Source organism: Gasterosteus aculeatus, chromosome 21 (genome assembly GCF_964276395.1).
Source record: "Gasterosteus aculeatus chromosome 21, fGasAcu3.hap1.1, whole genome shotgun sequence".
NCBI lineage: Eukaryota > Metazoa > Chordata > Actinopteri > Perciformes > Gasterosteidae > Gasterosteus > Gasterosteus aculeatus.
The window spans coordinates 18570489-18597933 of record NC_135708.1 but is presented as its reverse complement, the minus strand read 5'-3'; the positions used below and the strand labels follow the sequence as shown (position 1 = coordinate 18597933).

At 49.0% G+C, this 27445-nt stretch overlaps 1 protein-coding gene and 1 long non-coding RNA gene across 13 annotated transcripts; one reads left to right on the top strand and one right to left on the bottom strand.

Moving 5' to 3' along the window:
• Positions 1 to 3: 3 nt before the first annotated feature.
• On the bottom strand, positions 4 to 26898 carry abi1a (abl-interactor 1a). Of its 12 annotated transcripts, XM_040167907.2 has the most exons (12): positions 26590 to 26892; positions 19752 to 19919; positions 12324 to 12500; positions 9267 to 9281; positions 8650 to 8753; positions 8386 to 8526; positions 5877 to 5977; positions 5214 to 5342; positions 3611 to 3874; positions 2425 to 2511; positions 1469 to 1654; positions 4 to 1366 (listed from the first exon to the last, which is right to left on the bottom strand). In XM_040167907.2, the coding sequence occupies exons 1-12, from the start codon at positions 26704 to 26706 to the stop codon at positions 1191 to 1193; spliced, it is 1665 nt and encodes a 554-aa protein (XP_040023841.2). In that variant the 5' UTR covers positions 26707 to 26892; the 3' UTR covers positions 4 to 1190. The 12 variants fall into 12 exon arrangements, with proteins under 12 accessions (XP_040023841.2, XP_040023843.2, XP_040023844.2 ...); XM_040167909.2 differs by lacking the exon at positions 2425 to 2511; XM_040167910.2 differs by lacking the exon at positions 5214 to 5342.
• On the top strand, positions 14805 to 16264 carry LOC120812092 (uncharacterized). The gene is made up of 2 exons (XR_005710515.2): positions 14805 to 14949; positions 15122 to 16264. It is a non-coding gene; the product is annotated as an uncharacterized LOC120812092 (long non-coding RNA).
• Positions 26899 to 27445: the final 547 nt, after the last annotated feature.

Sequence of the window (27445 nt, the reverse complement as noted above, 5' to 3'; positions counted from 1 at the left end):
GCGTGTTGTACATAGAATTGTTTATTATAAAAGACTGTACATTACTTTTTTCAATCAACATATATGTACAAAACGAAGGGCAGACGGAGATTTGAATATTCCCACCGATGAAATTAGCCGGGACATGATTTCAGAAATGGAACATTTCTAAAGCGACCGGGTGACAAATTGAAGGCAGAAGCTGCAGTATTTAAAAAAAAAGAAAGTTCTGACGTGTGATGGTACGTTAGAGGTCAAGATGGACTCTGGACCCGAGTGACAGCTGACCCGGGTGTTAGAACCTGTGCAGGTCATCGAGTTGTTTCATTGGTCGACGTTACATCTCCGTTGTCCAGCAGAAGCCAAATGGGACCTCGTGCAGGTTACAAAATACCACAGTGATGTGACCATTTTTATTGAAGTGGAATGTTGCTTCAAACGGGTCCAAATGCATTTCAACTTCCTATAGATTTAAAGTCCAAATGCAAGTGAGCGTTTAGGAAGTTGGGGGAAGCTTGAAAATGCATCTCAGTCTAAAAAGGTTCAGTGATTTCAACAGTAACAAATTAAAAAGGTGAATACATTTACAACATATCGGAAGCAAGAAAACTCAAGATTACATTTGATCTCTAAAATTCTGCATGCTTTAACGCGGAGACTGATTCTCGGGAGTAATCGTTTATCTCTGAAATACCAAACACAGCACTTTTCCATTTGTGAGTCATTGACAGGCCGTCGTTCTTTTACAATGAGACTTGTAAAATATCACAACCGACACTCAGCGAATTCACACCACAGAAAGCCAGACGCCGTCTTCAGCTCCGCTGAATGTGCTCACGTGACCTCGACGCCCGGTGCGACCTCGTGGTCACGGAAAGGACTCGGACCCGACTTGATAATCTATTTAGTTTTTTTCTCGTCCAGGTCAGATGAGGTCGTACATCCTTCAGCTGTGTGACCGTCGTCTCAAGTCCAACTACCTAGAAACCCCCAACCCGGCCGTACAACACCAAAAAATAAACTAAATAGATTACTTTTCATTTTATTTGCAATCGGTAAGGGAAAGACCATTCTGTCATATAAAAAAAAAAAGGAGGGGGGTGGAGGGGGTCATACAGTAACGTCTATGTGTCAGCAGTCAAGACTGCGTTCAGTCTCTCAGCGGATTACGATATGACTGAATAAATAGACGTCACTGTTCACCCCCCCCCTCAGTCGGCGTAGTGCATGATGGACTCCACGTAGTTGCCGGGGAACAGCCCGGTGACGCTGCCGGACACGCCCTCGTACCAGCCGTCGTCGTTCTTCTTGATGACGTAGATGATGGCCCCCTCCATGAAGCTCAGCTCGTCGTCCTTGTCCCTGCTGTAGTCGTAGATGGCCACCACTGAACAAAGGAAGGGAGGCGTTTGGTTCAGATAAGCAGTGACCCCCCCCTCACCCGCTCTTGCTCCTCCCACAAACGTTTAGCGAGCTTTTTCTTGCGTACCTTTCTCCACGTAGCTCTTGGGGGCCCACTGGGGGTCTCCGTCGGCGTACGGGTCGCTGTACTGCACCAGGGCCGCGTCCTCCTCCTCGTAGTCCACCGGGGGAGGCGGCGGGGGCGGGGGGGAGTCGTCGAACATGGGAATCTCGTCGGGAGGCGGAGGGGGAGGGGGGGTGGGAGCGTCTGCAACTGTGGGGACAGAGACGGGTAGTGAGGTGGTTGTGTGTGTGTGTGTGTGTGTGTGTGGGGGGGGGGGGTCAAGAGGTCGGGAGGCGGCGGCCGAGTCGTGCAGGAATAACGATGTATGAATATTAGATCCATCCAGCGGCAGCAGGTAGGACTCCATGAGATGATGTCTGCTATACATGTGGATCGCTCGTGCACATCACGCGTCATGCTGCGTATTAGCAGGTTAGTTTCATGCCACAGCCTCCACGTTGGTGGGGAACATAAAAAAAAAAAATTATGCAAGTAGCTCCTCATGAATATTTTCATTTCTTCCTGACCAGAATATTTGGATGTGATGGCGGTTTGTGTCCACAAAGGGGCAGCAAAGAGTCCAATCTTCAACACACACTGAACATTATCATTCACCTGGGCTGAAACCTGCAGAGCTGCATTCAGCATATAAATACCACGAGTCAGTCGCCGCATGAGACTAGTTTACTAAATGAGCAGGCGGCTGCACAGGTTTAAAATAAAGGAGATTCTTATTCTGCTGAGAATGTGAAGCAATGCAGCTTATAAGCTGAAGAGATCAAGTTACATTCAACATGACAGCTCTCTAATGAGACATTCTTGGATGGTGCATTGCTGCAGAGAGACAGACAGGGAAGAAGTGTGTGTGTGTGTGGGGAGGGGGGCGGGGGGGGAATAAGCACAATGCATGCTGGGTGCTCTAGAAACGGGAGTATTTGGCACAGATGAGGAGGAAAGTATGTCTGGGCCTCTTCACTTACTGCTCTCCTGCATCCTGGCCACAAAGCCAGTCAGAGGTATCTGTGGAGTCAGCTGGGGCATTGGGGGAGGAGGGGGGGCGACAGACACTGAAAGCACAGCAGAGGAGAAGAAGACAGGAAGGCAGAGAGAAAGAAGAGACAGAGCCCATCAGTGACCAGGAACATACAGCAGACGGTGTGATAGAAAACACAGTACTGAGACGGACAGAGTGCAAGAAGACGAGCGTGTGCGCGTCCTACACAAACACAAATGAATCATCCTGTCGACTGGAAAAGTGTTGATTGTCGAATCGACGGATGGATGAAATGAACCGTAGCTGCAGCGCGCCCACAGATCGGAGCGGAAAGGTTGGGAGATTTCACGATGTGTCCGTGGATCACCGAGGCCTCGGGATGAACGGAGGATTAGGTCGGATTTCTGTCAGACAGCTCACACTCACGGCTTATGAATGAGTGAGAGCGAGTGAGAGCGGCCGGGGGGCCAGAAGGAGGCGCTGTTTGCATCCGGGGCTTCATCAACCTCAACCTCGGATCCCAGGAAAAGCTGCTGATCGGCTCAGAACAAAGTATTGATTGCTACCGTTTGTGAATAAAGTTGTGCTGGCCTACACACACAAAAATAACACAAATCCTCATTTGAATGTGCAAATTTGAATTTGAAAAGCATGACCTCCTCTAGGACTGCATATCATATCGCAAATGTGTGCTCAGTCAATCCAAAGTTGGATGAGATCAATGCAAAGTGAGGAGGATTAAAAGTGGCCGAATGCTCCTGTGAAGGAGACGAGACGACGTCCTTTGGTGCCTAAACACACACATCTGGAGTCTGGCTGCTGATGTGATCTGATCTCAGGTGTGAATGCATGACATATAGCGTGACACATTCTTACTGGTGGTGTGGCGGGTGGGGCGGGTGGGGGAGGAGGTTAAGCCTGTAAGAATTCAAGGTGCCCACATGATCATCACCTGGATGACCATGTTGTATTTCATGCTTTTCTGATATAGTTGGTTACTTTGCCGACGACAAAAAAAGAAGTACGGTTAAATGATGTATTTAGTTGATAATAAAATGTGTTGCTTTGGGTCTGGACCTCCAGACAGAGAAGATGAAACACTTCAGCTCAGACTGTGCAGGATTTGTAGCAATGTGGGTCTGTAACGAGGACCGGGGACCGAAGGGCCTTACTTGAGTTCTGGCCGTAGCCCGGAGTGCCTCCGTTAACGTGAGGCTGCTGTAGCTGCTGCTGCTGTAGTTGTAGCTGTTGCTGCTGCAGCTGCTGCTGCTGCTGCAGGGAGAACTGGGAAGTGACGGAGGGCGCCCGGCGGTAGGTGCCCGTGGCCGACACCATGGAGACGGAGGAGCTGGAGGGGTTGTGCCGCGAAATCTGCCGCGAAATGGTTCCGAACTGGGACATTGGAGCGGGTCCCAGACCAGGGCCAGGGGCCATCACTAGGAACCCCCCACAGACAGGGGGAGAGAAGGAGAGGAGGGAGGGAGGAGGGGGTGTTAGATAGGAAAAAAAAAGCACCCAAAACATGAATCATCATTGCAAGAGATAACGTGAGCCATTAAATGCGGATTGGAGCCCAACAGCTGATGAGAGGAAAATCAATAAGCGATTTGAGGAAGCAGGTGTGTGCGGAAGCAACACGGATTGTTACGTGATGAGTTACAGTTGCAAAGGGGAGTTTTCAACGGGGGTTAAATCATAGAAACACAGAGGTCGCAGAAGGTCAACGGAGTCAATCCCACACCAAAACAAAACAGTGGGTGATCAAAAAAGGTGATTATAAATGAATATTTACAGGGAAGGAGGGAGGGGGGGAATCATTACACTTGTACTATTTGCAGCAACATTAAACACCTTTAAACATGAAAAGACTATGGATGTACTGTGTGTGAGAGAGAGAGAGAGAGAGAGAGAGAAAACAGAAGAGGAAGATATTATCTCGAGTATTTCCTGTTCACATTTCTCGACAGCGCGCTGTCTCTCGGGAGAGAACAGGGAGACGGGTGGAACCGGAGGAGGTGAAGATCCAGAGGAACGCGGGAGCTAAACAACTTCTCCATACTGTCACACACACACACACACACCCCTACACACACCGTGAATACCTGTGAAGAAAGAAGTCTCAAAAGTTCTTGAGGTAAATTCCCTGTTGTGTCGTGTTGCTAAGGAGGAGAACCTCTCCGGATGTGCAGCACAGGTCAGATTCGTAGAGATTCTGAAGGCAGTTTTTCAAACTTTTCCAGGCCGAAGGGGATGTGAGACTTATTTATTAGCCAGTTAAAGCAGATAAATGCAGAATTAGGAAGCACCACCACCACTGAGGATAAAAAAAAATAAAAATCAAGTCTCATACTACACGAAACTGTTCACACTGCAAGCAAAACCGTCAGCAGGCTGAATGATAACAGAGCCAATCAGGCCTCCTCATCTCCTAAATATTTTTAGGAATTAAGGATACACAAAACCGTGTATATGTTTTAAAGTCCTATTCAGACACTGCAGGAATAATCCGTGAGTATCGGCCTTTACGCAGATTTGTTTCCTCGTAAAGCTTCAGCAATAAACCAAAACAACGAGCAGCCTAAACATTTGACCACAGACATAAATCGCCCCCTCTTGCTTGCAGTGTGTACAAACAGGCACCCGCCCAAAGCACTACACCCTTATTTGAGCTCCTCCACCACAAGAAGATCCCAGGGGGGGGGGGGGTGGTGATTTCACCCCCCCGTCCGAGCAGAAGAGCCCACAGGAGGGGCCTCCGAGGTCGTGGTGTCTCACCTAGAGGTGGTGGAGGTGGTGGTGGTGCTGCTGCTGGCGGGGGGCCGAGCCCGGCCATAGGAGGAGGTGGAGGTGGGGGCGGGGGCGGGGGAGGCGGAGGGGCTCCCGGGGGAGCAGACATGGGCGGGACTGAAAGGACATTGGTAACCATTTAAAGCAGTGATGTGTTGCATAACACCGCTTCTACGTCACCCGGGACCCCGTTGGGGGGGGGAGGTGGGGGCTGGGGTGGGGCGCTGGTCTGGATCGACTGTTTCCATGGCGACCGGCTTAGCACAGTGCTGCAGAAGCTGCCTCGTGGACCTAAAACACGTCTCGCTCAGCTCAAACCGCTTGTAAAAAGAAATGCAAAAGCGGAAGCGTGCGCGGGGCAACGCGGCGCCGCGTGCGGCCTGCGTGGGCCTCACGGTTCGCCTGGAAACCAGGGTGGCCTATTTCCACAGGAGGACAGAATCAGCTGTGCCCGGGACACAATGGGCGGCATAATCCCTGTCTGGTAAACAGAGGCTTTGTGTGTCACTCCTTGTTTTGGCATACGATTTTGAATTTTAAGCTGATATTTAAGTGAAACTTCAGAATGCAGAGACAGATATGCGCTTCACGCTGAAGGAACGCGCCACCAAAGTGCCTGTCGCCGCGCGGCGAGCGGCTAGCAAAGCTCACCTGGTCCGGGGTTGGGGATGGAGGGCGTCGGCACGGCGATGGGAATGCCAATACCGCTGCTGCCGCTGTTCTCCCTGCTGCTACTACCCCCGCTGCTTCCGCTGAGGGAGAGAGGGGGGGGGGAGAAAGAGAGTAGACGTTGTTTTACTGCCACAGAAATAAGAACCCTGCTGCTTCTGTGCTCGTGTTCGTGTGTAAAATGATCATATTTGGAGCCCAGTGAGAATGTCAGCTCAGCAGCGGCCCCCACGAGGTCGCCTCACCCTGCCGGTGACCCCAGATCAAGGGCCTGGCTGACTAAATCCCCCCCCCCTCTGAGTCTGGCCTTGATCCTTGTTTCAGATGCAGCCCCCACCAAGCCCCCCCCTCCACCTCTTTCATCCCCCCCTTTTCACCCCTCAACACCCCCCCCCCCCCACTTCCCACAGTCTATCAGCCTCTTCCCCTCATTGCCTATGAAGTAATTCCACCCGTCTCCTCTGATTCTTTCTATCCCTCTGAACACCCCCCCCCCCCCCACATCTCTTAATCCCCCCCACTCTCCGATCCATGTCAATGGAGCCCCTGGGCTCTGCGGGCACAACAGCGGGGGGTCCCCCCCCCTCAAGGATGTTGGTGGGAGCAGAGTGTCTTTGGGCATGAAGACTAACAAATATCACAACGTACTCCAACCCCCCCACCCGCCTGTTTTGGATGTATCCTTTCTAATCCCCCCCCCTATAACTTTGCAGTATCTTCGCTAACCCGTTTATCTCCTCTCGGGCTTCTGCTTTGTTTCAAAGCACTCTGCTCCATCCCTCCATCTTCCTGCCCGACTCTCAGCATTCAGCATTCAGCCTCCACTCAAGAGGGGGGGTGTGTGTGGGGGAGGGGGGGGGTTCTAAATGTCTGGAGCGCAGTGAAAGGTTTTTTAAAGTTCCAGCTCACTCGCTCACAGCAGACAAAAAAAGAAGAAAAAAAAATGGAGCCAATGGAGAAGAAAAAGAAATCCAACAAAACAACAAACAAAATAAAATAATCACGACTTGACAAATAGACTTCTTGAAATCTTGATATCAATATCATAGTATGAGGCCATCATAGATATTGGATGTGTTTTTAAAGGCTGAATTACAACCTTTATATCAGATGCCTTTTAAACACTCATGTCATTATTTTCGCACTGCAGTTTATTATTTATTTAGATATATATGACATAAATGAGCAAGAATGAAGTGGAAGACTTGATAGCATTTGAGGAATAACAGCCGTCACCACACGAATGACGCGTTCCACGTGTGGGATGCATCGTGTTTTGTGTGCGTAGCAGGAATCACAGAAGGACGCAGGATAATAGCAGCAGGGACGCGCAGATATTGGATGCAGGCCTCAGTCGAGGACGGCAGAGAGCGTTAAGCCCGGGTAATCGAGTAGTGATATCCCCTGAAGCGCCGCCCTGAACCAGTCGCCGGTGACGGACTCGGGCTTCAATTGATGAAGTAAGAAGAAGCTCTGCTTGAATGAGCGGCGGTGTGCAAACACACACCAGGCAGAGAAAGAAGTTGGTTCCCCCCAGAAGGGGAAATAAAATTCTTATGTAATATTTACGAGCGTGGCATCAGCGTTAACGGGCTTTTTAGCTAATGAGGCGACTTCTCTCGCTCGTAACTCAGATTTGATGAAGGGGACTTCTGGGTAACAATCCTTGAGAGTCGTGTTCAAGGTTTTCCATGTTGGCTTATTTTACATTTTTTGAACCAGCACTTTCTAACCAGAGGCTTTTACAGATATTACTATCATGCAGCAACAAACCCTCCGCCGAATACTGAACGTGTGAAAACCATAACACCAGCAGCACTAAGAGAAGAGATTAGAAGTATACGACACAGAGCAACTGTGGGTTTTCTTTGGAGAGACGCTTTGCAGAGTACACCATGTGATCGGTTTAAAGAGGTGTAGCTGGAGCACTAATTCCACTCCTGCCTATCTGGAAACGGGTGGATAAAGGTATGAAGCACTGGCCGCACACGCCGCTAAAAGCTTTGCAAAGTTCATTAACGTTTCATCTGCAGATGTAAGCCCCAAAGTTTGCTTTTGAAGTTCAGATTAATAACTCGATCGTATCAGCTCGATGCTACGAGGTCATGAGTAGTAGTTCATCTATGCTGTAATGCTACCACTTCTTCTTCTTCTCTGTACTGATCTGCTGCTGTAGCTAATACACACACACACACACACACACACACACATCCTCGTTTTCCTGCCAAGTGCAAACAATGTCCCGATGTCGAGTACTTTCACTGTGAACTAATTCATCTATTAATGAGTGAATCCTTTAGTCTGTCAAACGTTTAAAAATAGAAGTCAATGACATTAAAGCTACCAGAGCGAATAACAGCCCCACGTTGTTGTTTGTGTGTCTCACATTACAGACAGACATTTCATTATCAAGGATATGAAACAGAGAAAACAGTGACACATTAACCGAGAGCCTATTAATAACCTGCTGTGTGTGTGTGTGTGTGTGTACCTGTGTGTGCGTTGCCTCTGGCTGAGCGACGCCGTGCGTCCCGGGCTGTGCTGGGCGCCCAGGCGGGCGGGGCTGGTCATGTAGTCGTTGGGCACCGTGGGCGGCTTCACGGGCTCCAGGGTCTTGTAGGACGTGTTGCGTCTGCACGGCAGGGAAAAGGCAAATTAATATTAAACCGTGGGAACTCGTTTTTCTTTTCTTCTTTTTCTTTCACTTATTCAGTGTTTCGGCATTTTGAAGTGTTCTTTTAACGGAAGTCTTCACCCGATGGTGCCGCGCCCCGACATGGGCGGGCTCGGCGGCTTCTGCGTTGGCGGATTGGTCCTCGATAGAGTTCCTCCTCTGACTGACTGGTTGTTTCCAAGTTGCTGTGGCGAGAAGAAACGCGTTAAGACACACACATCATTTCATGCAACCGGGTGACAAAAGTCTCAACGTTAGAGGCTTCCCAGAGGACGACACAGATGTTTGTTTCTGGAGACTCAGTCTTGGGGCGTTTGCAGGTTAGACACCTTCGGGTTGTCCCAACAAGGCTCCTTGCACAACACTTGTTTTCCTAACAATCGCCTAGCACCCAAAAAACCCAACGACTTTACGGCTTTGAATTTTGCAACATCTGGATTTAAAGTAAAGAAGGATGTGTGCCGTGTCTGGGGAGCCTGTAAGGATCGACTGGGGAACATTTACAGGGGACACTACACATGTAAACTAAGGGGTGACACACAGGAGGGGGTACTTATACTAAGAGGACTACAATACAAGTCGGTTAACGGGAATGACGACAACAATGACACGTGAAGGGATTTGCTTTCAAAGGGAGTTGAACGAATCTATCAATTATACATCGTAGTAAAATGGGTCATGTGACAAACCAGACTTACCTTGGCTTTTAGCCACTTATGAAGGTCAAGGAAGGGGGAAAAAAAGACAAGGAGAGAGGGACAGAAATGAGGCATGTCAAAAAACGGCCATAAACGGATCAGAAGGAGTCAAAGTACAGGCGGGCAGGAGGAAAATGATTCCTCGCTGTATTTACACCGAGTAAACATTCAGTAAGGGCCGGGCAGGGCAGCGGTCACAAGTCGTGTCTGCAGAGCTGCAGCGCCACGCCCGGCGCCGCGGCCCGGGAGGATCACAGGAACCTGACACGGATATCATGAACCAACCAAACGGGTTCCGTCCTCACGCGGTGCCTGAGATTGAGGAATTTACATTTGTGCATCAAAAAGACTCCTAAAGAAAAGTCTGCCGACCATCTATTTGATTCATTTTTTTGGGATACATGTCAAGGTTTTTTGATCCTTGCATTGCTGGCCGCTACAAAAACCACCTCTGTTCTCGTGTGGGCCGACGTCCGAGGGAACACAGGCGCATACAGAAGCAGTGGGGAGTGACAACTGCAGAGTCAAGTGGCTCATCTATAATGCAGCTTCCCCCGGTGGCCTCTGCAGAAAGCACTGAAGCTTCTCACCAGTCCAACGAGAGAAGACGAAACCCAGGAGCAGATTCCCGGCGTGGGTCAGCGCATCAAGGTGCTCTCTGCCTCTTCAGTGCAGCTGCGAGCGGCACATTTCACATTCTCTCACCCCGGGATATCGGCGCTAGGCGGGATTCGCTTTACAAATCTAGGTCATGCGACGGCCTTCCCTCATCTTCCCGGCCGCGCGTCTCTTTTGTGCGGCACGAACCGGACTGGCAGCGTGGAAATGCTTTAACGCCCCGAGTCCAATAGTGGTTCACACTACGGTCGTCATCACTTCCAAAAACGGCTGAAAGAAACTGGAGCAACGCGTTCCGTCAGGGCTCGCTGAGAATAAAAGACTGCGTCGCTCCCAGAGTTTATGGCCGTCGCCAAGGAGACGTCCCAAAAAAAGATGTCCTCCAGAGGAAAAGCCGAATATGGTTTGGGAAAACTACTCCAACGGGTAGGTGTGTCATTTAATGTAAACACGTTTATTTTTAACGTTATGCATGTCTCTTTACAGGGCAAAAATGTGCACATGTAATCAACACATCATGATCCTTTTCTCATTGAAATGGAGCATGAAATCTGATTGAGGTTGTAATTATTACACCCGATACAGCAGCTAATCTTCTGCTGTACGTGTGCGCTGCTCATGGAGTGTTTGCAGCGTTATGAAACCGCACCAGGGCCTCAACAATAAACCCCAAATAGGACTTGCTGACCTCTGAATATGCAGGAATAGACCTTAAAACTAAAAAAGGGAGACATGGCTTTGTCACCTCAAGTACACTTTACCGCAAAAACAATCCCTCAGATAATGTTTCAAACACAACAGGAATGCAATTTAACTTCACACACCTGACATCGTCCCCGCTGACCAGATTAATCAGCAGACTGATAAAAAATAAATGAATCTCATCTTTGGTATTAAAGCTAAAAAGCATTGCGTCACCGAGAAGCAGGAACATCCAGATCTGTCGTCTCAAATGATCAACAACAGGATGTTCAGATTAACTCACAGACTCATCCCGCCTCCAGATCCAACATCAGCTTCCACTCAATAATATATGTGAGCGGAAACCAAAAGCTACGTAGCTTTTGGTTTTTAGCTTAACAAACAGGCCGAAGGCAGTTTCACCGACGGCAACAGACATGATTTAAACTCCTATTAAAAGTATTGATTGGGCTCAGTAAGTAAACGGCGGCTATAGATATTCCATACAAGCCGGCCATCAGCGGATACTATATGAATTAATATGGAGTATCGACGTGGAGTATTGATTGGGCTGTGACATGCATAGGCCGTGGGTGATGTAGGAGCGTGTGTGTGTGTGTGTGTGTGTGTTCCTCATCACATTCACCACGTAAATGTTGCATTAATACGGACGTTTTAAGGAGAAAATCCCGTGAGATTAGACGAGGAGGAATGTGTAATGTTCTTAAAATAGACGTATGTAACCCTCTGAAAGCAGCCGTGGATCACGACGGTTTTCGTAATTCGACACTATGTGATGACGCAGCGGGACTGCGGTCAGACGCGTGGATGATTCACACGGGCCTCGACTGTCTGCTTTCTGCAGACAGCAAAGTAGGGGGGGAAACAGCAACGATACATGTATGAGCATATTTGTATGTATGTATTTAGCATTCAGACATGAGAGGGGCCTCATATTCTTAATTCAAAAACAATGAAACGCATCTTTTAACTTCACCCCACGCACAGCGACGCGATGGCTTTTGTTACCGACGTCCGCGATGCTACAGGACGAGCATGTCGGGCCTCTGATCCAATCCGACTGAAAGCTGTCATTGATCGGGTGATTGATTGGGCAGAGGACGCTCAAAAGGGGGAGGGAGGAGATCGCAAAAAAAAAATGCCTCCGGCCATCGGAGAAGCGATGTCATTACCGCCGCTGTCGGGACGACCCAGTGACCCCGAAAGCGAGCCCCCCGGGGGCGGGAGGGGGGGTTGAAAATGCCCCACTTGGATGGCGAGAGTTCATCACATGAAAACCAGCCTCTCGGCGGCCTTTCAGAATGTTTCACGATGCGAAAAGTACAAACGGAATGGCAGCCGTTTGCTTCAGAGGAACCGGAGAAGTGGATCACGAGGGCGATCCGAGGCCTAAGTGCCTTTAGAAAACGTCGCCGACGACGGAGCCGTTTTCGGCTTTGTGACGTAATCACTTTTTTTCTGTCTCCCTTCTTTCCACCCGCCCCCGACCAGTTCCCACCAACACACAGCGAAACGTATTCCTGTAGGGTCAGAGAGGGGTTCTTTCTGAAGATGAAAGAGGAAGCGCCAGAGAGGGAGAAGAGAGGAAATAGAAACACCTCTGGCGAGAACGAGAGGAGGGGGATGGGTGAGAACATTTGATATAGTGGAAGAACAGAAGCAGAGGAACTAATTAAGCGTGGAGAACGCCGATCGGGGGAGGGGGGGCAGATCTAAAAGTAAGGGGGAAAAACTCACCTTGACGCCGTGGCCCACGTCGTCCAGCACGTTGTAGTCGACGGGCTTCCGGATGTACCTGACGGGCCGCTCCATGTTAGCCGGCGCTATGATCTTATGGGTCCTGGCCGTGTTCTTGTTGGTGGTGAGGATCCCGATCTCCCGCCTGGCCACCTTCTCTTTATGGATGTCCACCGTCTGTGCATGACAGGAGAAGGGGGGGGGGGGGGGCGGTTTCATTAAATCACCGGGTCGGGCATTTCATCACCGAGCTTGTAATCTTTTTACAACACGAAGGAAATCGATGGCGGTCGGAGCCCTGAACGTAATAATGACCCGAGCATGTGCACCTGGAAGCTTCTTCTCAAAACGAAACCGACTGATCTAAAAAGGGCAGCGATGAGTTTGAGTTAAAAGTGATGAAATGTGATTCAACCCTGTTCATGTGTCAGAGGAATAAAATAAAGTCTATTGTGTATTTGGAAAAATCTCACTTTCATCTTCCTGTTGCGACGCTCTTGAGCCAAACCGTGATGAATTATTTATGCTCTTTGGGACACAAGAATGTTTTCCACCAATTGCCCCAGCGCTCCATTAATTAGCCTGTCCCTTCATGAAAACTAATTATATTTAAGAAGCATTAGGAGAACGTCCACACTGCCAGCTCCAAGCGTCAGAAATGAAGTTTCTTTTTTCTTAGATTTATAGGCTGATTTAACACTTCTTTCCATCATGGATTAAACTTTAATTTATGGTCTATAAGATGTCAGAAATCCGTGAAATGCTCCCAATCACAATGTCCTGCAGGTGGCCACGTGACCAACCGGTGGTCACACTAATGTTCCACTCTTTCCCGTAGATTACAGTAGAAGGGTTCCACACCATCCATCCGATCTCCTACACATGTGAACGCCATCGCCCACCACCGCGTTCACAGCCCCCGACCCGGCCGCCCTTTTCTCCGAGACATGAAAGGCTGCAATGTCTGCAGAGGGCCGAGCAGTAAAACGATTGTCTCTCTCACGGGGGGGGCAGGCGGGGGTCCACAGAGGATTCCTTTCATGCCCCGGGGATCTGGAGCTGGACTGAACTCTGCTTCTGTGCCTCGGAGACTAATTTTAAACCTTTGGAGCCGACGGGTGATGAGCAGCAGATACGACGTCCTACAGGCAGCATCCTTCTGCTCCGTGAAACTAAACAGACACTCAAACCTGCATTCTCTCCAGTGACCATCGGGGGTCCTCCTCTGGTCCCATAGACGTCTATGAGAAAAGGACTCTACTCTCTCTGGATTTATTCCCTTAGTAAACATTGTAAACATGAGCTTATGGAAGCCTGATGTTTATAACAGACTAAATAAAGCCGGGTGTGATTCGCTCCTCGCACACACGGCCTCAGCTTCTCACAGGACCCAAGAGGCTACAAGGCGGTAGATTGTCCAAAGTGACAATATCAATATTTCATAACGGGAAAAGCCGCTCATACATAATTGCTCCCGCGGAGACTTCCCGTGCGAAGCGGGGACATCCGCTCCGTTGTCCCCGTTTGAATCAAGAGGGGACGGCGAAGCCGGGCCAACAAGAACATTAAAAACATTGTTTTACTCCAAACACAGTTCAGAGATGACGCTCATAAATCATGAATGTCTGTAAACAACTGTCCTAAAATGTAATCAGCCTTCTGGGGTGTGTGTGTGTGTGTGTGGGGGGGGCAGTGATTGGCTTTGATGGAGATCAGCGGAGAGCTCAGCCAGTCTAGATCTGGTTTTCCTTCAGAAATGAAGCTTTCACCTCACTGGGACTGAAACAAACGGACACCCACAAACATCTGGCTCTTGTCTCTGGTGGAAAAGGTTGCAATCAGTTCTCATTCCCACCACTAATGAAGTCGCACGCGCTGAACGACTCAGGTCAGGTCAGGGGGGGACGGTATCCGCGTGAACGGCCTCTTTCCAGCCAGATACGATGTCACGTGCGTGCAAGAGGAAATGTAATAAATTAAACCAGCAGGGATTTGTACAACTATAATTCAATAAAATGTGTGTGTTAACCAGCAAAACAGTTTCACTTGTAGTCTACCCTCCATTTTAAAACCTGCATATTTGTGCTAATTCACGTTGTCGTGTCATAAGAGCTGACGTTTCCAGCCAGAACTCCAAAAAGGAAAAGTCCCACAGCAAAAGCGCCAGGAAGAAAACTGTTCATTATTGCATCTAAACTGGGAAAGTACCTGGTCTTGTTCGCAGGGGGGAGAGGGGGGGTGAGGGCGGCCTGCTGTGAGGTAATCTCCTTCCTGTACACCGAGAGGACGGCGCACAGGACGCCGACTCCAAACCTCTTCAAAAGTCTTTCTGGATCTGGGGTTTGGTTTAAAAAAAGGCCTCGTCTTCTTTTATTACTCAACTCTTCAATTCTCCCTCGGCATCCTTTTGAGTTTGTTCTTTTTCTATCCCTTTAATTCTCGGCGTTCGCCACCTCGGTGACCGCCGGGAGGATTTGGGTCACACGTCGAAACGGCAGCCAGCCGCATCGTCGTCGTCGTCGTCTCGTTCCAGCCGCAGAGACAAAACCGACGCAGTCCAGACCACTTTGGACTGAAAGGGTTCTTCCCATTTGGCGAGTGAGTGAGTGAGTCAGCGGTTGCCACGGTGAGAGATTCTTGTTGTGTTGTCAGTAGCAACCAGTGCTGTAATATTCCCGATATATTTCTTATTCACCGAGCATCCGGCCCTTCCAATAGCTTATTATGGCGTGTGTTTGTTTGAAAGCAAAGAGACTAAATTAATGAACAGATTTATGATTTCTTCTCATTCAAAACAGCTTTTCAGGCTCGTGGTATTGAATGACGATGACATTCTTCCCATGGTGGACTCATCTGAGCCTCTCTTCGTAACACCGCTTAACACCACGGGTGGAGTATTGGGAGAAAACGGGTCACACGTTGACACACGAAGTCGGCAGAGGAGGCGTGAATCCGTCAGTCAGATTGCATCGGCCAATCAGAAGCGGGCAGGTAAAAACCGGTCCAAGCCGCAGGCAAGCGCAGCTCGAGGGAGAGACTACGGCGAAGAAGAAAAACTACTAGGACACAAATCCTGCGTGGCCGGTCGGACCTGATGTGTGGGCCAATGGTGAATGAGGAGAGACGACACTGAGGAGCTCTCCGTTCCCCCGGTACGCCGACCAAGAACATAAAGACATTTACTTTTACTGCCGCATAAAATCCAAAACCAGGGCTACGCTTAATTATGGAATAAAACGCGGTCTTTTTGGAGGCCGTTCCTGGTCGGGAGGCGAGCTCGTCTTTACAGATGTGCAGGATTGAGATCAGCGGGAGGTAGCACACGTCTGTCAGACACGTTTTAGCTTCAGGTTTGGGTCCAGGCTCGCCGCCAGAGGATTTATCTCAATGGGGCGAAGACACGGTCCTCCCCTCTTTATGACTTATCTTCCCCCGGGGACGGAGAGAGAAAAAAGAAGTTCTCCTTCTGTGCAAATCCCCACGTTCCCCCCGAGGGACGTCGCCCAGAGGCCCATCGGTGGGGCTCTGAGGCTCGTTCATGCGCGGCGGGTAAATAACAGGGTTCTGAAACAGGGAGGAACCGAGGAGCAGAGGTGATTTCATGCGAGTGTTGTTACGTGGGGAAGGAAAGAGGAGGAGGAGGAGGAAGTGGAAGTGGAAGCAGAGCTGATGATCCACTGATCAACATCATGCAGAGCCGCTAACCGTTCACAGATGAAGACGATGACAAACGTGCTTCACGGAAACAACAGAAACTACAAAAGAAGTTATTGATTTTGTCATTTTTTTTGTCTTTACACCCCCGAGAAACTTAGGAGAAGATGTTGGAATAAAATCAAAACCAACAACTGGTATTCTTACCAAATGAATTCAAATTAAATTGCTAAATTCTCCACTCGTTCATCGACGCTTCGAAAATAAAGGCGGCTATTTATATTAGTTTTGAGTGAAAGTTTTTTTTTGAAAATCACTGGAATAATAACTGAACTAAAACCGTAAATAAATTGACATCAACAGACAAAAAATGTGATCAAAAGATGGATATGGTTTAAAAATAATATCTAATAATATAAAAAATATAAAATAATATATTGGGGTTGGAGAAAGACACACACACACACACATCGCTGTAATCCACTGGAGAGAAAAAGATGACGGAGACTTCCTGCAAATATCCAACATCCAAATGAAAGTACAGACAAACGGAAAGGAACTCTTTTCACAGCCAGGGGAGCAGGAGAGACCAAAATACACAAGCAAGCAGTTTGATCAGCAGGAAACACAAGGAGCGCGCGCACACACGCACGCACGCACACACACACAAACGCGCGAGCGCACACACACACAGACCTAGGAGGCTTCGTTTCCTGTTTGGATCGGCGCCATTCTTCCTCGACGGGAGGTCAGGAAGCCACCACTGCAGCACACAGACGCTACCTAAAGCCTGTGCATGTGTGTGTTCTCTCACTCACACACACACACACACACACACACACACACACACACAAAAAATCACCAGAGTGTAGCGGCATACAACTGCACATCTGAAGGAATGAGGGCTGAAATGGAAACACAACCGAACCGATGCGTGCAAATACAAACACGGGCTGACCCAGGATCAGATCAGACAGTTGTGTAACTGTGTTAACGGCGTGTCAGTGAGAGAGACACACACACACACACACACACACACACACACACACACACACACAGAGCGGTGTACTGTAGACGCGTCGTCACCGTGGTCACTGGGTTCAATCGGCACGCCTGCCAGCTCCCACTGTCAGTGGGAGCAGCTCAACATCTGTGTGAAGCACAGCTGCAGCGGAGCATTTCATACAAATCACACGCACAGCTCCGCCAGTTTTACCACCACACCCAATACTGCTGCTTGAGATGTGGACGGCGTGCTGGGCAACGATCAACAGACTGGTTAGTTTGTGGTGTGAACGTGGTTTGACCCCACTGAATGTTTCTAAGAAAGAAAAAGCTACATTTCTGGCACTTGAATCGATAAAAACTGATACGAATATTCTAGCAGATCTTAGACAGACACGAGACGTCCGTCCTTGCAGCTTCGCTAATAATGTTCCAATGAACTAAAGCGCGAGTCATTTTCTGACAGGGCGGTGATAAAAAAAAAGCCTGTATAAAAGCCCTTTATTTCTATTTATTCATAGTGGAGGTGTGAAAGCATCACAGGCTGTGTAGAGGTCGCGGGAGCTCGATGAGTCAGCCGCGACGTCTTTGTTTGGTGGTCGCTCACAGAGACACGTGTGCACCACGGATGGAAGCGGTGGTTAGCTCTACTTTTGGGGTTAGTCGAGGTTTGCTGAAAGTACCTGAAGTGGATCCCCTGTATTGCGAAGTTAAGCTTATATTGAGTTCAGTTGAGTTTATATAAATCCGAGCTCCCCCAAACAAAAGCTGCTGTCTCCTTCTCAGCACCGACGCTCCCTTCCCCCCCAAACCTCGTCCATGATTTAATGGCAACGATCATTTCAGATCTGAACTCGCGTGTCGCTGCACGTTTGAGGCGAAAAGCAACTCAATAGAAGACGAATGTCAACAATGACACAATCAGGCCACAGGAGCAGCGGCTTTGACATTGGCTGCTTGTGCATGACCTCAAACCCCCCTCCACACACACACACACACACACACACACACACACACACACACACACACACACACACACACACACACACACACACACACACACACACACACACACACACACACACACACACACACACACACACACACACTTTCCTCTCTTTTCGGGTATCAGAGCGGTTCTCAATGTGAGGCATTTCCTTGGGACAAAGCGCTCCCTGTTTGCAGCCTCTTAGCAGCCACTTCACACGCAGCACAAGGTGGAGCCCCCCCACCTCCCCCACCGTCCCCCCATCAGACCCCTCTGCAAGAAATACATTCACAGATGAAATGCTGAAGCCACCCAGCACTGCTCGCATGGAGCCTTGCCGTTTTCCCAGCGGATGAAGTTCTTAAATCAGACGTCGGTGTGCATCTCAATCGTCACCATTTCAGTATTTGCATTACATTTACCTCCTGACTGCACATACAAACAAACATAACTATTTATTTAGCATTCAGCGTTTTATACATATTCACATAAAGCCGCTAATTCATCCATATTATGCAATAGAGAAAGGTTTCATTTTACTTTCCAGCTTTTTTTTTTTTAACATAAAGCAACTCAAAAGAAAGAGGCCAATTATTTCTTTGCGACAGCATCTGGTTCCTTTTCCCCCGTGGCTACACACAAAGTACACAAACTCAGGGTTAAATAGACAAGAACCGCTGACGGGAAGTCAAACAATGTAAAGTACAACCGTGCTTCTCAGACGTGGACTGCAGGGTTGTCATGGAGACCGAGGCAGGTAGTGACCCTGGTGTCAGATGAATGCTATTGTCTGGGTATTGACTTAAAACCCGAAGAAGCGAGAATTCGCCTTTCTTTGCTTGTCATCATCTCTCTCTCTCTCTATCTTTCTCTCGTCCTATTTTCCCTCCATTAGACTGAAAATCTGACCTTCACCGTATCCTGCAGGACTTTCTGTCAGAGGACAAACACGGATAGCGAACATGGGAAAGCAGAAAGCTAAAGAGGAACTCCTCCTCCCTCCGTTGCATCTGAGATCACGCCGTCATTTGCGGAAAGATTGTTTCCTACAAGAAACGCCCCACTTTATTCCGGCAATTATTAACTTTGAGTTGAAGCGTGATGACAGCTATTGGCGTGTCCCATGTCCGGTGAATGCCACCCACTTGTAATCTACGAGAGGCCACCTGGCTGCAGCGCTCTTATTGATTTGTCTGAGCTCTTAATGCCTTCATTGGATGAGCGGATGGATTTACCTGCACATGGCAGGACGTCTCATGCTATGGAGAGAAGTCAGGAATGAAATGCTACATCACCGTGTTCTGTGAAACTTTCATCAATCATCGAACTCAACAGGCCTCGAACTCCTTTTCACACAAGACCAACGCAGAAAGTTTTATAGTTATTTCTGTCCATTTTTCAAATGGCAGATATTATTATACTGTACCAGAGTCCACAAGACCAGCATGTAGTAATGAACCCTACGGAGCAGTAATCACAAGTTAGAGCGATTGTGCTAAATGTTTCATAACGTGCGTAGAGCCTCCTGAGACGACGGGGGCAACAAAAGGGGAGGCAAACAGAGCGCCAGTCATCTGGCCGGACACACGGCCAGTCAGACGCTCAGGCCAAACGCCGGCCAACGAGAGGAACCGCGGGGGTTCTAGAGAGCCTCGCACTGTGTTTGAAAATAACCAGAGTCTGTGTGGGAGTGAGAGCAGAAGTGGGACGTGTGGGGTACCATTCTTCACAGTTGTATGGCCTGTGGCTTGTGTGTGTGTGTGTGTGTGTGCGCTTCTGACCTGGGAGATGTGGTTGATGGAGGACTCCATGCGCCGCAGCTGCGAGGCCTGGATGTCCAGCAGCTGCAGCACGTTGTTGGCTAAGGCATTGATCTGGTAGGCCACGCTGGCCAGCGACTGGGTGGTGTAGGCTTTGGTCTCCTCCAGAGCTTTCCTCTTGTCCTGGGCCTGTGCATGACAAAGGGATTAGAGAGAGATAAATTATGTGTATATTAAAAAAAAAAAAAAGATTGAATGGGAACCCAGTTACGTTATCGTCGCATAACATTTGCATTCATCTTCTATCCAGGTCATGTTTGTGGTGGATCCGCAGACAAACAAGAGCAGCCAAAAGCATCCTTTTCCCACCCAACTCTCACTCCCATGATACCGCGCTCGCTCCGGGGGGGATTTGAGATGATGTAACCCGGCCTGCAGCGGCCATAGGGGAGGCTCTGGGAACAGAGGAACTATATTTATGATCTTGGCCAGCTGGTGGAATTGAACAAATTTAGCATGTTCATCAAAATCTGGTCAGATTTCTGTTTTTTTTTTTTTTATTATGTCCAAGTATAGTGTTGTTGTTAGTGATCATTTTGGGTGGAAATGTTTCAGTTCATTTGTAGTTTACTAAACACATTTTCTTGGTCACAAACGACAAACAGCTTAAAAAAGAGAGAGAAAACGGGGCTGTGTATTAAACAATGAGCACATATTAATAGAAAGGAAGCGGATCAGGTCTTATATTCATTCAGGAGAAAACACAACATAGAGAACTGGAATGTTTGATATTTCAACAGACCCCGTAGCGGGGGGGGGGGTGTGTGATTGCTGGTATTTGTGGTTAGAGGGTCAAACAGAACATTTGGCCGCGTGAAGAAGGGAGGCGAGTGGTCAAAACCCGGAGCAGCCACGCCGCCGTCCGGCTGTTGGCCCCTGACCCGCACCGCTCATGACCGCGGCCTCGCGTCCACGTTGGGATGCGTTCCTTTTAGCGGCGAATCGCGGTGCCGCATGTGCTGCGGCCTCGGGAAGGAAGGGGAGATTCCTCCGGAGGGTGCTCGTAGCCAAGAAGGCCATCTGCCGGAGGCACATTCATTCATGTGCACACGCAAACACCTTCTACTGACACCGCAATGTGCAGCGTGGGAGATGAGCAACAGCTGCAGTAAGAATGCACGAAACACAGAAAACAGAAAACAAACAAAAACAGCCCAAAATGCATCACGGCCGTTTCTAAACAGCAAAGGGAGGCAGTTTTTCCAAAGAGATTACTGCACGACATACGCTTGCCTTTGCAGAACTGCTGGCCTACATATGAGGCTGCATGAGAGATTGTGTTCATGTTGCTGAAAACTACTAGAATTTATCAGCCTCACAAATTTCACTGGAGAAGATTTACAATCCAAAAAGCTACAGTAATATTAAACTGCGGAATTAAAAGGCCGGGATTTCAGTGACAGCTACGGAGCACGAGCCGCAACATGTACAGAAACATTCTGCAATGCAAATTCACCACATTGTAATACGACGTAACTGCACAATTAACTTGCTTTTGTCAATATCCTGCAGCTGCAACAGTGCACAGAGAAAACAGCCCCATTGATGCGCCGGGCGCACAAATGCCGTACTGTGACGTGTAAAGAAATACTCATTCACATCCTGCGCGTCTTACAAACACATTCATTCGGCGTGGTCCCGGCTCGCTCCAACAGCACAACGTGTGATGGCGTTTTTCTAATAGTTCTGCATTATAAAGTCCACAATGAACTAACATTTTGTCTCCAATCGACGATGCAGAAGCACCCCGTCCAAGACTATTCCTTTACCGCACTCAGTATGGACGAGATTTAATTGGTCAAGCACGCCGCACGCCGAGTGGAGGAGGCCGACCGAAGGAGGTCGACCGAAGGAGGCCAACCGAAGGCCGCGCCTTCCTTTCACGGTTCACGCGAGGTTAAATCTTAAGCCTCGAGTTCATCACACAAACTGTAATTCCTCAAATCCTGAGCTCACTCAACGTCTTTCTTAAAGAGTCAACAAAATCAGTGGTGGAATCCGTCCCTGGACATTCTCTGCAACAGACCGGTGCAAACCGTACTCGCCGGCGGAGACGTGGCGCGGGGTCGGCGGCGGGAGGCGGAGACACGCAACTGCGTCGCCGCCGCCGGCTTCTTAGTGTCGGCTGTGCACGAATCCTCAAACTAACCAGATTTCTTGTTTCATTAGTCTTTGCTCCCCATGACCTCCATTTGTCAGGGAGGAGGAGGGGGGGCCTCAGTGCTCCCGGGGCACTTTATCTCATATTTCTGAGCGGAGTAACGGCAGGAAGGCGCTGCTCGGCGGCGGAGGCGGAGTCAGGCGGGCTGTCGGCACCTCGGCCGGGTTCAGGGAGGACTGAGGAATGCGCGGCCCGTGTACACAAAGGCAAAGTGCAGCTGGGAGCGGGGGGGTCGGGGGGGGGGGGGGGGGGGGGGAGACGGGTCATCAGCCACAGGAAGAGGGCAGGAACACGCGGCCGGCAGCCACGAGAAGGGGAATGCGTTTCATGGGAAGCTTTTCAAGCCTTCAACTGGATGAATAAACCGGTTGTGGTTCGTCCTTCCAGTCTGACGAGATAACAGCAGCTGTAATGGAGATGGATTTTGACATTTTTTTTTATAAACCAGGTGGCGCACAGGAGTTTTATTTAGTACAAAAGCTAAATGTCAAAGCGTATCTCTCTCTGATTTCTGCTTTCATCCACAGCCGATGTCACAGTCTCCTTGGCTTTCTGCGGAGGGGAAACAGTGAGATAACATCCGAGGTTTGCTGAAGGAGAATTCCAGACTTCCTCCTTTTAGAAAAAGAAACTGTTCAGGGTTCAGACGTGGTGTAGAAGCCGGAGCATGAATAGGAAACGGACAAGATGAGTGCTCCTCCCGACATGACTAATCCGAGGAAGTGAGACATAAAAACCCCACTGAATCATCGTTCCCGACCCCTTAACTCTTAACTCGGGGATTAAAATAAAACATGTACGAGCAGCCGGCGTGATGACAACATCACGCAGTGTTTCCACCGAGCAATCTTCTGCTGACGAGCACACTTTGGGTTTGTGCGCTGCCACTTTGTCCACAGGCGTGAAATGAGCCTTCTACAAATAAAAACATTTGAGGAATGTTTGGAATCCTGCAACATGTAATCGGCCTCCAAAGTGTTGCTGGAGAGCTGCAGGAGTGCACGAAGGAATAAAAACAAACAGAGACCCCCCCCTCCAAAAAACAATCCACCTCGGCAGGAGCGGCCCCGACGAGAGTCACTCTGCCTGCGAGGTCGTCGAGGTCGGCATGAATCACTGGCTTCCTTTATCTTGTCCGTGATGACCACTGCTCGTGGAAACACTGTATGTTGTATGCAGATTTGCGATATGCAAACTGTGTCCAGAACAATAGCGACTGGCGCCACTACGGCAGGGAGCATAAAAACTAATATTTAACTATAGACACGCAAACGAAACCCTAAACGGTCTTTGGGTTGATTAGTAACTAACAGGTGACATCACAATGATCCCGATTTGTTTGTCAGCCAGATTATCTATTATGGAGAATATTATTATATTGCTGCGTTTGCACAGAGAGGAACAATGTAGACGGCTAAGTTTAGGAGGGGCTTCTGCTGTTGCTGGTTCACACTGGGAATTAATGCCGGGTGAGAAAAGCTAAACATACTGGTCCGGGTGGGAGTGTTCAGTACCGACTGGATGCGCACAAACAGCGTGAGGACCACCTGCAGACGTGACCTCAAGCCGTCCTCCTGCGCGGCGTGAATTCAGAATTCCTTTCGGGGCAGATGGAGGCCAGAAGGTCGACCCGACCTTGAAGAACTGCCAGCGCACAATTAAGAATTCCTTCAGTATGTCAGCGAGGAGACACGAAAGGGGAAGTCTGCGCATGGGAGGGAGCTAATTAACCTTTCTTGAGTGACTTCTTACACGTTTCGTCCGGGCAGGAAGTCAATGCGCTCCACCTGGAGCGACGCACTGGACTCAATCAGCGAACCAACTCAGGCGTTCATTTCTTTTATGGGGTCGTTTCTTTTCCGGTCGGCGGGATGTAGATTTGGGCGGATTATCCGCACGTTTCTACAAAGACGAAGAGTGTTCGCAGACAATTCCAGCGGCCAGCCGGACTTTTTCCGCGACGGATCGGCCCTGCAGAGCGGAGGCGAACCAAGGAGGGAGAAGGAAAGGAAAAACGAGGAACCGAAAGCACGAGTGTGCATGGCGCTGGCTCAGCAGGCCGGAGTCACTTGTCTCGGGTTGGTCACTTCCATTTCCCCTTTTTCTTTCCATGTTCATCCAGCAGCTTTTCATCAGGATACATTCCTGAGCCGCATAACACAGAGCGGCGTCTTCCACGTCGCGGTCACGTCTTCGTCACGACGAAAGACATCGTATTTACTCTCACACATCCTCAAGACTATTCCAAAGACATTTCCTGCCAGCGGACAAATGTCTTCGCATGCTGAGTTGTAGTGCAGCCGGCCAGGTGGCACTTTGCATACAGTCTGCACGTGTCCACGTCTCAAGCTCACTCAAACAAAACGACAGTACAAATCCGCTTCCATGGGCGAGAATACATGAACATCGAGAGGCACATCGAAATAGTCGACCACGGATTAATCGGGCCGACGTTGTCTAAAGGGTGTTGTTGGGCTCCATTATGAAGCCGCTTCCTCACGTTGGGGGGGGGGGGATTTCCAGTCTTTCTCCAGCGTCTACGCGGCAAACAGGAAGCATAACTCTGACCTGTCAGCCTGTCACACACACACACACACACACAACGCACACTCGTGAAGACACACTAAAGTCACTATGCAGTTAAGAGGAGGGGAGGGGGGGGGGCAGTGATCCGTCCTCGGTTAAACAAAGCTTTCACCATCTGCTTCAATTGGCTGAGCTGCACTCGGAGCCACGACACCGGCGGACGGAGAGCGAAGAAGCAGAGGAAGAGGAGGAAGAAGAGGGACGGACATTTGAAGGAGCGTCGCTGGGAGGACGAGCCCGGTCACGCTGAGGCATGTCGATATGTGCGCGCTGTGCAGAGTGTGCACAGCATTTGTTGCTTGTGTGTTTTTGTATCAGAGGCAGTAGGGTGTGTGTGGGGGGGGTATCTACAGCACGCAGACGCGGATTATGAAGCGTGCACGTGTTAGTCCGCACACGAGAAGCTCCGGATCGTTTGTTTTAACGTTGGCTCTGGAAGCAGATGAAGAACGAGCTGCGATGGCTGAACGTCGGGAGTCAACTCGCCCACAGCGGCGCTGATCTGTCGCCCTACTAATCCAATTTAAATACGTTCACCGTTTGCCACCTTAACCAAATATAGGAAAATATGGGCAACTAGATGGTGTCAAATTCAACAAACAAAGCAATTAATAAATGCTGTCTAAACTCAAGTGTACGTGTGTACGATTTTGCTAAATTAAAAGCCTCCCGGATGCTGCAGAGGATTACTCTCAGGGGGAAACGACATTCCCATGTTCCAGAGAGAGATCTCAATAGTGTGTCCCTGTGAGGGGGGGGGGGCTGTGTCCATAACAACGACTCCCACAGAAAAAGACACATGTTTGGGATGAAGATGACCACCTTCTCGCTCTGTTTGGGTCACAAGTGGCCCACAGCTTCAGAGTTGGTCCTCACAATGCTAAATCCCCAGGGGGGGAGGAACCAGGAAAAACAACTAAATTACAGGGAGGCCTGGGGGTGGGGGGGGGCAGCTGGAGAGGACGCACCCTCTCTGCAGCAGACATGTTGGGCTGTCTTCCTGCTCTCAGCAACCTCAGTTTGTGTGTCTCTCAGTCGGTCCCGCTGCCTCTTTTAGCGCAGACTGTGGTGTCCTCAAAATATGACAGAGGACACGCTGTGGTCATCGAGAAGCCAACCGGAGGTTTCACTTTGACACGCCGCAGAACATTTCCATCAAGAAGAACTTAAAGCTGAACTAAAGGACGCAAAGAAAGAAGAAAAAAAGAGCTTTGTTCCCACGATTAAGTTGAGATAAATCAATAGCTCGGACCTTTTTTTATTGACCGACTAACAATGTCTTTTGCGTTCCTCCCTCAGCCTGCAAACGAGCCCCGCGTTCACTCCCGTGCGCGCATTAACGCGTTACGGATGCATTACAAGTTGTTCGCCGGGTTAAAGAATTACGTAGCAACACTAAAAGCCACGCACTGGCATTAAAGCGCGCGCACGGAGTGCTGCTCACGAGCCCGTAATGTGTGCATTACACAGCCCTCTGTAACGCTCCTGCAGCATCCCAGCGGGGACTTTCTGTGGTGTTAACCGGTGAGTTTAAAGGCCGTGTGGGATGCAGTGGACTGCCATGTTACCACGATATTCATGTGGACGTGTAGTGGTGTAGCGTGACATTCAGCCCCCCCGCCCGACTAATGTAGTTACACGTTTGTTTTAGGCGGCGTAAGCATCAATTTAGGCGACCGAACTGGGGCGAATTCTTCGCTGGTGTCGTTAAAAAGGAAATTAAAGTCAACTATTTTTTAAGCAAATGAAACAGTTGTAAAAAAAAAAAAAAAAGAAAAGAAAAACGACCAAGTGGTAATAATAAAATGTTTTGCTTTGTTCAAAAGTAGTCACACCCTTCGTGTAAACAGAATAAATGTGATTAACTGTGCAAACTCGTACGAGTAGCCTTAATATCCCACAGTTTTGAACGCGTCAAACTCAAAGCTTTTGGGCGGAGGAGATCATTCCTGCTTTTCTTATCCACATTTCCTGTCCCGACAAGCGGTTCGATCCCGGGCGTTTTTCGCGACAAAGGGCGGTGGGAGGTAGCGGGCTAGCTAACTCTCTTACCTGGACATAGTTGTTCTCGCAGTAGTCCGCTACTCTGGTGAGGTTTTGGTAACTCTCAACGAGCGCTCTTTTACCGGCAGGAATCTCCTCCTCTAACAGCATTTGTAGCTCTGCCATCTTACATCCCTCCGCAGAGCCTCCCTTCCCCTCTGCCGCTTTCCCTGTGACTGAAACGGCTACCAGCTCGGCCGTGCTCCGGTAGAAAGAGAAGAGAGAGAGAAAAAAAAGACAAAATCCCTCCGCCCGCTATTGTGGGATTCCTGCCCTCGCGCTGGCGTAACCTCAATCCGAAGATCGTCTGTGTTGAATGCGAGGAGTCACTCTGGGGTTTAAAGGTGGCACCAGTTTGGCGCGTTGAGTTCGATGATGGAAGGACGTTCTTGAGAAATATTTTCGTCCCTTAGAGGCAAAACACACACAGGACCATTAACATATATTATGTTAATGGGTCCTGTTACATTAATTTGGTAACTACCTTGTATGATGGAATTGACAAATGAAAACATATAATCATTTATGAAGTCATTGATAATGTAGCGTGCCTTAAGTTCATGAATGTAATGCACAAGCTGCTCAGAACTGACTGAAAGTAGTTACAGTATATTCCATCCTGCAGAATTGTAGTGGAGTATTAGTACAGAAAAAAATCGTAATCTAATTCTGGAGGGGGTCATTTTTGCATTACTATACTTTACGGGTATTTTTAATATATTTGAGTGGATGATTTAGTATTCATTTTACCTTCAGTCTATGCTACTCCAAACTAGGATTCATGATCATTATTATACATACAACCTTAACGTTTATTAAAGTTGAATTGCAGTATTATATACTTGGAATTGGACCACTGGTTAAA